Raw genomic sequence first — 11,896 nt, 5'->3', positions numbered from 1 at the left:
TGTTTTTATTCGTCTCTGGAACCCTGTCACCAGAAGTCAGGGAGGCTTAGACATGATAGTCATTCACCATTTTGCTCCTAATTTGCAGGGGCAGAAATAGATTGCAAAGTAAATCTACTGTTCCACCTGGTTACCTTTCATGTCCACTGAAACCAGAAAAGTCTAATTATCTGTATACCATTTTAAACAAGTTACACAAATGAACATGAACTATTTCTTGATATGCTTAGCTATCATGCAGCACATAAGAGGTAAGCATATGAGGCTGTCTCTTTAAACCCTGGATTTCTATTGTAGGACACACCACATCCCAGCCTCATTTTAAATTATCATCATCTTCCACTTTGTTTTCATTTCTTTTTAAATATGTGTGTGTGTGTGTGTGTGTGTGTGTATTCAGTTCAAATTATATTCCTATAGAATATTGCCATTTCATAGGCTAGCTCAATAAACTCTGTCAAATGAAGAATTTTTGAGGGGAGTAGCAGGAGAGGGGGCTGAAACAGGTCCCAATTCACAGTTGCAAAATTTTTAAGCTAATTTATTCTTAAATGTTTTTCTTCCAAAATTTTCTTCAAGCAGTGATACCTAGTATTTCTTCTCTATTTTTTAAACTATCACTTGAAATGATTATACAATAATGTGATAACAGATTTATAATAAATTTTGATATTCATTATTTTAAGTTTAAACGTCATTTCCTTGGAGTATTCCACAGATCTTCCAGAGGCTCTACTGGTATCACAACAAATTTGAGAAGCACTGAAAAATTTAAGCAATCTTGAAAGATATTAAATTGCACCTAGGTGTTAAGTTTCCCTATATTCTTTTGATTCTTTACAGCATGTTGTAATATTTATTTGCCTTAAGAAGGAGTAATATATTTTCTTTGAAAATGGTAGTGAATGAAAATGCCTGCTTATTTCTTGTTGCTACTTATAACTGATTGGAGTCTGTTTCTTCAGGCTATAAGGCATAACCACAATCATCTAAGGATAACGTAGTCTAATTGCAAGTGACCACTGTTTGAGAGAAAACAAGAGCTACATGTGTTATACTTGCAAACGAAAATATGAAAGTACAAGACTCAAGAGAAGAAAAGCAACTTTTTCTCAGTACAATTTTCATTTCTGGCAAGTTATTGATAGTAGTCCTGAATCACAGGGAAAAAATAAGTTAAGATTTGGGATTATAATCTCAATAAAGATTGTTAGTATGTTTCATTAAAATACGGACAATAATTCACTGTATGGTGAATATAATTTTGTTTCTTGAGAATAAGGGAAATTATATTCTTCATAGTAACCCTTTTATGTACCATAGAACACACTTTCAAAAGCATAAAAACAACACAATTTTTTAGTCTATTCTATAGTTACTGGTGTAATTTAAAGTTGTGACTGTCTTTTTGAGAATTTTATTAGGACAATCGAGTAGATAAGGCTGCTCTTCATGATAATGTTGCTAACCAGAAGGAAAACAAAATTCTAGAAATCTTAGGGGCTACTGACTAGGTACTACTGATTTTTTAAAGCTAAAAATCCATCATACTTTGCTATACTGTGGATATAATTTTATTCCACTTAAATCTAAATCTGGAACAAGAACAGATAGTTATTCTGGTATATTCAATTAAGTACAATTTAGCTATTGTTGGACTAATACTTACCCAATATACATATTGGGAAACTATCTGTAAAAAGAGCAGGTCCTTTATAAACCTTAATTCCAATGCTGCAGCATGAGATTTGCTAGTCATCCATTTACTCATAAGTAAAGAAGGCAAAATCTGTTTTAACATTTAAATTTCTTGGAAAAGATAAGCAACAAATTGTTTTGAAAACACAAAATGGTAATTAGCATAATTCAAACTTTAGAAAACTTCATATATATTCATATATATGTATATGTTTAAAAATTGAAATTTAATTTTACAGTATTCCTTTTGGAAACTTCCAGAATATCTGACAAAAGCATGTCTAATTTTAGCATTGTAGCATTATCTCTTTGTGCATGTTTCTGCTAATGCAGTAAACTTAGCTTCCAAATTATTTAAAAAGTCAAGACCATCTTCTTCCTGTTTTTCACTGCAACAACCGACAGAACCAACTGGAGATCCTCTTCCTTCATAGTTATATGTAAGGACATAATCTTGAGATGGGACGTGGTCTTCATTCTGATTACACAGATCCAATTTCTGTAAAATAAAAAAAAGGACTATATTATTGTTTTAAACACACAAACATACAAACATAAAATTTATTTTTTTATTTACCTTTTATGTTTTATTTTTAACCAGTGTGTCCTCTAATGGAGTCCTACATACAAAAAATGCACATGATTGGTCTCCATCACAGCCATACCATAAAGTCAGTATATTTTACATTACTAGTAATCCATATTAATACAAAAACACGTATACAAATGTTATAGTTAAGTATATTTAAATTATCATTAAATGCTTATTCCTAAAATTTAGATCTAGAGATCAGGCTAATACACAGAATGGTGACAATATAGTCACCATACTGGTTAGGAATTTGAGCTTCAATAGTCAAACAGTCCTGATTCTGAGTCATAGCTCTGACTTTACCAACTAGCTACATGACTTTGAGCAAGTTACTAAATATTTTTGTCTCCCTCTCCTTACATCTAAAATAGGAATATAGACTGTGATTCACAGAATAATTTTTAAATGATGAAATAGTGCATGAAAAATACCCTTATGCCCAGTACGTAGTAAATAGATAATAGATGTTACCTAAAATCACTACATATTATATGCAATTATAAAGTCGGTAAGAATTACCTCATTGGCTTCAGAATCAAGTTTCCAAGATAGCCAAAACAGGACAAAATAGAGATGCTCAAAAATTTCAGTGACATTAAAAATAACATAACCCACATGCACAAACCTGGCCTTCGGAATGCAGAGGCCAAACATTCAGCCACATCTACCCTCGTGGTCTGTCACTGGCCTGTCTGTCATTTGTCACACTCAGGTGCCTCCTCCCTTCTTCCCCTGTGTGCCCACTCCCTCTCTCAGCCAGAGCTTATTTCCTTGTGTTACATTATCCATTGTCTTTCGTCACGACCATTTTAGCCTCACATCCCATTACCTGACAGGCACACTGAAAAACACTCCTAAGAGTGTTCTTAAGCTTCTTAAGCTTTGCTCCTTCTCAACCTGATATTACATGAAATGACTGTCTAGAAAGAGAAAAAGGATTAATACTTGAATTTCATGAAAAATAAAATGCCATCGACATAGAATAAGCTAGAGCTGTGTCGCAGAAGATTGCCCATTTTCAGCCCATCAAAGGATTGGACGGACTTCTGGTTACAACAGTACCTTCTGGTTACAACGGTACCTCTGATCAAAGAAGTGAAAATTTAGTGCCAGAAAGAATATTTAATCCAGCGGTTCTCCACCAGGGCTGCACATTTGAATCAACTGAGGAGCTTTACATAAAAAATTGTTTTAAAAATTATTTTTAAAGCCAAATCAATTCAATCAGAATCTTTCAAGGTAGAGCACAGGCACTAATATATTTAAAAGCTCCCCAGGGGATTTTGATGTGCTTTTAGGATGGAAAATCCCTTTCTTCATATCCCTGCTTTCTTATGAATAAAACACTTTATGTTTGCACGGTGCTTTTTAGATTAAAAATAGTTCAGTTAGATCATGTTATTTAATGTTCATCCTAGAATTGTGTACAGAAACTTTGTTTATGCAGAGGAACTGAGGTTTGATTTGGGGAGTTTTCTGATTGTGAGGAATGAGTTTTTTTTTTCATATTCTTCTATATTAAAAGAAGGTAAACACACACCTAAAATTGAAATGTAACTTTAGTGAGGGATATTAGAAACCTCCACTTTTCATGAGATTTTAGAAATTAAGAGAATATGGCATATGAAATAAAATCTCTTTTACATTAAATAATGTAACACAACCAAAGAGCAGGAGGGAAAAAATAACAAGAGAATGACAGAGAAAGAGGATGCAATAAAGAATACAGAGAAGCAGTTTCTTAAACATATATATGTTAATTTCAATTTCCTATTGTTCTCTACTTGGACACTTCAATTGCAGTCAAATAGCTTAGGGAAACTCACTTCACGAAGACGGGGCTGTGTGAAACTATGCCAGTCTGAGTAATTGTATCTGGAGTTGTCCATCTCCATGTGTCCTCCCCTGCAGGAATCCAGGGTGTGAGTGTGATGATGCCCTCGACACGATTCCAAGGTCTGGTGTCCTCCTTTCATCATTTCAATAGTTTCTTGCCCTCCATTTTTGATTCCTGATCCCATGGTGCCACAAATACCTTGGCCAGAGTGGTTGATTGTCTGGATCATAAACCCATTGGCAGAACACTGAAATAAAATAGATCATTCATATGGGGAGAATATGGATTTCAAGTAAAGTCACAAAAAGGCAAGGGAGAAAGAATATTTATTCAACTTTTTAATTCATTCATTAATTCATTCCTTCATTCTTTCAACAGACATTTATCATTTTCCAATTATATGCCGATCTAGGAATGCAAAGATAGACATGGTCCTTCAGTGGCTCCAAGAAGCTCTTATTCCAATAAGGCAAAAAATAGATAATTATTTAAAGAATAGGATTATTCTGATACGTAGGTGAACAAGGAATGCTATAGGAGCACAGAAAAAGAGCATTAAATTTCAAACCCAGAAATGCTAACTGTAGTAGACTTGGAAAACTCAGCTGAAGGACTCTTACTGAGAAATGTAAGAGGGTCTAGAGGCAAAGGATTCTTTAGAGGTCCTCAATTTCAGCCTGTTGAGAATGGCTACCACATAGAATTCAGAGAGAGAGGGGAAGCTGGAAAGTTTGTAAAAGATCAGAAGTCATAAAGACCTACATTCCGTGCTAAAAAATGTAGACTATCCTGCGATTATGAGGACTCGAAGAAGGGTTTTCCTAACAGGGGAGGAACCTAGGTTTTAAATCATTCTAGGCAATAATGTGAAAGACAAATAAGAAAGAAACGAAATTATGTCATGGTAATCAGAGAGATCACTGAATTCTTTTAGGTGAAAAATGATAATGATCTAAGCCAAAGTAGAAACAGTGATGATTAAAAGAAGTGACTATACTTCATAGAGAATTTACTGGTGGTTAGATGGATGAGACAGCAAAGGGGAGGGTCAGGAATAATTTCTACCGTATGTGTTCTGCTGTGCAACTAGATTGATGATAGAATTCACACTGAAATAGGGAAGAAGGAAGATCTTGTGGGTGAGAGGAGAATGAGCAATTCAGTTTTGGACGTGGTAAACTTGAGAAACTTGTGGGATGTCCAAGATGAGTATATGGATATGTGGGGGGCACTCAAGTGAGAGATCTAGACTGGAGATAGAATTCGGGGAGTCACTACCATATGGGTGGTAGCGAAGCCCTGGGAATAAATGACATCATCCAGAGAAAACTGTAGACTAAAAGACAAGAGGTCTAAGAATAAAACCACAAGAAAAATCATCTTTTAAGGGGTGGATGAAGGAATTAGAGCTATGACAAAATTCATCTGGAATAGCCATTGAGATAATAAAGAGAACGAAAGAGGCATGACTCTAAAGCCATGCAAAGAAGTATGGTAAAAAAAAAAAGTCAATAATGAAAGTAGAAAAAAAATCAAAGTAGGATAAACACTGGTTCAAGTAAATTAAGCACTCATTGGATTCAAGTAAAATAGTGGCCACGGGTAATCTTTGTCAAAAGAAATTCCAAGGAGTGCTGAGTGAACAGGAAGTAATATCATAGCGTAATCGAGTATAAACCTTTCCTTCCAAAAGCTCAGTTTCAAACAAAAGGACATTTGAGAAAACTAGAGAAGGACAGAGTCAAGGCAATGTTCTAAAATAAAAAAGATTGATTGATTAAATTTTAACTTGACTCTGAAACTTCACACCAATCCTCTGGACCACAGGTGAGAAGTTTAGTTACAGAGGGAACCTCAGTGTGTCAGATCTGACTATGTTTCTTTTTTATTTAACATGCAGTCTCTAACTAAACTGAAAGATTTTCAAGTTCAGATTTACTGAACCTGAAAAATACCTATAAAAGTCTTACATACGCATTGCCTTAGGGGGGAAAAAAACTGGAAAAAGAGAACTAAAAAGTAGCCATTTGGTGGCACTGTTACTCTATATTTTTGGTTTAAGTTGCTGCTACAGTACATTTCTATTATTAAAAAAAAAATTCTGATGTTCAAAGGTCCTTGATACTATAATTTTGTCATTATAAATACACGTTCAGAGATCATATTTCTAAGCTAACGAGAGGAGAATTGAAAATAAACTAAAATGGGGGCTAAGCCCACAGCGCTGTTTCACATTCTCTCTACTCTCTGCCCACCTCCGAGTGCATTCCCCAAAGTTGATTCTCACAGAGTATCAGAAACTCCTTCTCCATGGCTTCCTTTTCTCCTTGATCACCCTGCTAATGTAGCATCACACTGATCACCTTAGGCTGCTTTTGTACAGAAAAGCCTTGACTGGCTCTCCTTTATGAAAGAATAAATCCAAAATCCTTAGCGTGGCCTATGAAAGTCCCATCTCCCACTCCTCTCATATCCTCTCCTGCAAAGCCTAACTTTAGTTTCAAGCCTCTGTTCTAAAACATCATTTCTTCTATTTCACATCAATTTATTTACTATTTGTGGAATAATCCCTAAACTTTGTCACCTCCTTTTCTATTCTTTAGGTTATTTTCCTCCCCTTTAGCTATTCCCAACATCTCTTCACTTTCATACCCTTCTCTTTCAATTACAGAGTAACCTGTACCTCCTTCACCAGACCTTTTCCAATTGATCCAGGTGGCAGGTGTATATTAATACTTATGTGTCGGAAGTGTCTCTGAACACAGACAATGCCCTATCACATTGGTGCTGATGGTTTACTGTCATTGCCTATTTATTTTCCGTATCAAAGTAGATTCTATTTCTCATAAATAAATTGAAATCTTTTTGAGGAGATAACATGCGTTGTAAGAGCTTTTTTTTATATACTTCCCCAAAAAACAAGAAACATAATGCCAAACACCTCAGAGGTCCCAAGAAATATATAAGAAAAGAGACTGGCAGTAATCTTCCACTCTACACACACACACACACACACACACACACACACACACACACACACACACACTTTTTAAAAACATATGTTTCTTTGATATTTTCTTTGTTTATCTTCATAGCTTTTAGCAAGTTTTTTTTTCCTATTATAAATAGTTAAAGAGAAAAACAATATCTGGAAATATACATTGTAGAGAGGAGCCAAAAAGATTGTTATAATAAATTTACAACATCAAAGTGCAGGTTTTAAGTCATAACACTAAAGAGTAGAAAAAAGATAACAGACAATACCTGGTGTAAAAAATTTAATAAATGCCACTACATAAATATTTGAATATTGACAGCTAAAATACTTATGCCTACAAAATGTGGCTCAATTGAAAATATAAATTAACTCCTAAATGTCAAAATAACTTCATGAGGATGAATTAAGAAATTACGGGAGATACTCAAAGATAAATATTCATTTAAAAATATTACTTACCACCTTATCATCTCCGGGTGCTTCTGTGTTTGATATAATTAAATTTTGCTGTGCTAAATCTTCAGGAACACCTTTTTTTTTTCTGGCACCAACAACTCCACATACTAAAGTTAGCAGAACAGCTGAATTTGAAAAAAAAAAAGAATATATAAACTTTAACATACACAAAATAAAATACCCATCTTTTGCATCTTAGGGTACACAGGAGGCAAATAAAGTCACTAAGCACTGTGTCCCATGAATCACCTTGACCTTTCTAAATTAACAGACCATGATTTAGCTTAGATTTTAAAATTTGGCATGATTATACGTATGTTTTGATGATAGCGCTTTTTAAGAGTTTGAATTCTACCCATCATATTAAAGTATTTAAAATCATGACTTAAGTAGTACTTTTTTTCCCCAAAAAACATCACTGACATTTATTTAAGCCAGGGTGTCAAAACTTTTTTCAATGTTTTTCACCAAGGGCCATATGAGGTAAAATACACAAACAGCCGGGCCACTCACTCGAGGTGAAGTACGTATTGCCTCACCTGGTTTATTTAAGTAAACTAAATATATTTTTGGAATTTTAAGCCAAAGACTTTAAAAGAGATTTATTGACTCCCTAAAGGTTGGTTTGCCTATATGAAAGCATGACAAAACATTTTTCCCAAAATAGATTTATCTCCAAGTCTCATAATTGAACCTACTTTGTATTTTGTCTAGTCAGAATTTTCACTCCACACCATAATTTTGGGAGGTTGAAATATGTTATAATAAAACTAACAGTAATAACAACATTTCGTTACCATGTTCTACAAGTTCTGATACCACAGATTGCCAAACTACACCCCCAAATCCAGTTTACCACATGTTTTTGTACAGCCCATGAGTATGGTTTTAATGTTTTGAAATGGCTGGAAACATCAAAAGTGTAATAGTTTATTACACGTGAAAATTATATAAAATTCAAATTTGCGTGTCCATAAATAAAGTTCTACTGGAACACAGCCATACCCATCATATAAATATTTTCTATGGCTGCTTTCTTGCTATATGGTCAGATTTCATTGGTTAAAACTGAAAATCTTTACAAAAGAAGTGCACCAACCCCTACCTACTCTGTGTGGCCCCTTGGACCTTTCAGCTTCCATGTCTTACACTTCTTCCCCTCCTTGCCATTCCCTGATTTCCCCCGGCATACTCTCACCTCAGGGCCTTTGAACTGACTTTCCCTTCCGAATGAAAACCTTTTCCCCAGGTATTCCACTTGGCTGACTCTCTCACCTTTTCCAAAAATCATCAAAGGGTACCTTCTCCTTTAGGCCTGACCTAATCATCTACTGAAAATTGCAATCATTACTCATCCCCTCACGCGTTCTACAGCACTACAGATCCTAATTATTTTGCTCTATTTTTTTAATCCACCACACTTTATTTATTTATTAATTTACTGTCTCCAGACAGACTGGTTTTGTTTGTTCTTGTCTGATTTGTTCATTTATGAATCCCACGCACCTAGACACAGTTTGGGGGATATCATAGGTGTTCGATAGGTATTTATTTTGTTGAGTTGATGAGAAATAATGAACACTTATTAGAAATATACCACACACTGTTTTAAGCTTCTTCCCATGCATTAATTAATCATCAGAGCTACTCCATAAAGTAGGCTACTGTAATTATCTCCTTTTACAAATGGGGAAACTGAAGCACAGTTAAGTAACTTGCCCCAGGTCACATGGCTTGCAAATGATAAAGCTGGGGTACAAGCTCAGACAGTCTGATTTACGAGTCTTGTCCTTAATCACTACTCTTATCACAGAATAAAGGAACAACAGCTAATGTAACCTGGAGGATTCAGTGGAAATAAAGAAAGGAAAAGATATGGTGCCACTGGGAACTACACAACTCGTGAGGAGGTTAATAGAATGAAAAATCAGCAAGTAATATCAAAAGAGACATTCCTGCAATCTGAACATCTCCATAAGTCTGTGGCTGAATGGTGAGAAGGCATGAAATGAACATGGCTTTTAGTGGGCTTTGATATAGCAAAAGCTTTGGATTGTTTCATAGTACTAAAAGAGGTAGCGCTATGACCAAGAAATAACAGTTATATGTCGACAGATTGAGCACAGTCTAAGGAATTTTCAGCAGTTCTGTCCAAATATGAAATCTTTTATCTCAAAAAGGATCTTGCTCCTGTTCACAGAAAATGTTAATCAGAATTCAGATAATAACACAAAAGGAATTTGTAAAAGGGATTCACATCTGGTGGATGGTTGGACAAGATTAATTTCAAAGACCTCTTCCTGAACTCAGCTATTTCTTCTATATTTTAACCTTAAGTAAGTGAAAGGACTCACAAGAAAGTAATGCTACACCCAGTAGTATCGCAAGGATCGCCCACTTTCCAAGTGATATTCCTCCTGCACTCCTTGAAGTCGCCACACATTGGCTTGGATGAGTGCAGTCACACAGATTAACTCTCAAGGTTTTTGTTGCAGATTGACCTTCTCTATCTTTTACAATAATCGGAATATTATATTCTTGAAACTCAGCATTTTTCCGATATGAAAGACGGGCAGCTGTATCTGAAAGAAAATAAAAGAATTATATTTTTAATGAACATGTGTTTCTCCCTTAGCATTTGTTTTACCACACTGGTTGGTAAAGATATTATTCTCAAAGAACCACCTGCCACATGAAAATGGATAAAAATCAATGACTATCTTCATCGTTTTCAAGCCTTAACATAACCACATATGTGTTCCTCATTGTAAAATTTTAGAGAGAAACTTAAAGAAATAATTTAGCATTAGAGAAACTTAAAGAAATAATTTAGCATTTCAACAATATTTAATGGTGCCTTACTTATTCCCTTATCTGTAAACTAATAATTCTAGATTGGCTCTTCACATACACTTCAAGCATTTTTCTGTAGTAACAATTTATGACACTCATAAAGAACACAGTTACAAACAATGGATGTTTTAAGTTCACATTCTCTGATCCATTTACCTTCTGGTGCCTGTCCATTAACCTTATGGATAAGGCAATTTTTCAAAACACAATAGACACTTTGTGATTAATGCCTTGCCTCCAGAAGTAGTCTCAATACCAGAAAGCTAATTAATGTCTCCTAGGCTAGCCATAAGGCTTACACAAAAACAGCTATGTCTATATAACAATACATATTTACCGACTGTGCTATTTCCTCCAACAGTCTCAATACCTTATTTTAATGACCTTATTATCAACTGACCCAAAGCTCCACACACTTTCAATGACAATTACAACCTTCCTGAGTTTTTGCAATGCAGTAAGTGAAATGACAAAGTATTAACAGCATCATGCATATCCTGGAAGCCATCTGTAATTCACAATCCGTGCTTAAAAGGACTTCAAAGATTTTTGGCTCCACTTCATTCCTGGAGCTTCCCCAAGGAATTGGGTTTATGTTGACCCTTCAGGATCATACTGTGTCTATGGTAAGATCCTTCAAATCCCTCTGCTCCGTCAAGACCACAAACTGAGCCAAAGTCATGTCTCATTCATTCATGCGAGGGCATCAGCCTCTGCTTTTCCGTGCAACTCAGCTCTGCCCTCTTCAAATTGTCCTCCTAATTGTCACCAATGTCACCTTTTTAACCTAAATCTGGATGCAGTGTTGTCTTACTTGTATACCCCCGATGCATATCAGCTGCCACCTACTGTACAAAAGCCCTTCTCCATTGCCTGGTACCATCACCAGATTCCATACTTCCTTCCACCCAATCTCATAGCATTTCTGTTAAAACTTTCTAAAGTCTAACAACACTGATTTCCTTATTACCCTAGTATTTCCGCCTTTTTTGCATATTTATTAATGTATTATTGATTCAACAAACATTTATTAAGCAGTTAGCATCTACTAAACACTGGGCTAGGTGCTGGAAATACAAAAATGTATTACAAATGTCTTGAGAAACTCATGTATATATTGGAGGACAAATGTAAACAGATGATAATACAACGTGAAAAAGCATTATATAAAGGTAGCAAAAGGTCATGGTGCTAATCCTTCTACTTCGAGAAAGAGTTCCTAGATGTGAGCATATGAGCTGGAGTCATGTCTGTCTTGTTAATCTCTGTATATATCGCCAGGGTCTGGAAGAGTGTCTTGTAGATAGTAGGTGCTCCATAAATATTATGACTTAATATCAAGCTAAGAAATAGGAAGGGAGGTATTCAAGGCTAAAGGGACAGCATACAGTGAAGTCCAGTTGCATGAAAGAGCATGACCCGGGAACAAAGAAGCAGTGAACTGTGGCTGAACTACACTGCC

General features: G+C 35.3%; 1 protein-coding gene across 2 annotated transcripts in view; it reads right to left on the bottom strand.

The window, feature by feature from the left end:
- Positions 1-368: 368 nt before the first annotated feature.
- Positions 369-11,896, bottom strand: part of DSC3 (desmocollin 3) — a 42,670-nt gene continuing 31,142 nt past the window's right edge. Inside the window, exons 13-17 of one of the 2 annotated variants that reach the window (XM_081078656.1) lie at positions 9,936-10,163; positions 7,585-7,706; positions 4,117-4,374; positions 2,276-2,318; positions 526-2,197 (exon numbers count right to left, since the gene is read on the bottom strand). In XM_081078656.1, the coding sequence (XP_080934782.1) occupies positions 2,292-2,318; positions 4,117-4,374; positions 7,585-7,706; positions 9,936-10,163 (635 nt within the window). In that variant the 3' untranslated portion in view covers positions 526-2,197; positions 2,276-2,291. Of the gene's footprint in view, positions 2,198-2,275; positions 2,319-4,116; positions 4,375-7,584; positions 7,707-9,935; positions 10,164-11,896 lie in introns of both variants that reach the window. The other variant, XM_081078657.1, reaches the window with a different exon arrangement.

Source organism: Rhinolophus hipposideros (genome assembly GCF_964194185.1).
Source record: "Rhinolophus hipposideros genome assembly, chromosome: 17".
NCBI lineage: Eukaryota > Metazoa > Chordata > Mammalia > Chiroptera > Rhinolophidae > Rhinolophus > Rhinolophus hipposideros.
The sequence above is the reverse complement of the archived record's forward strand: the minus strand, read 5'-3'. Positions and strand labels throughout refer to the sequence as shown.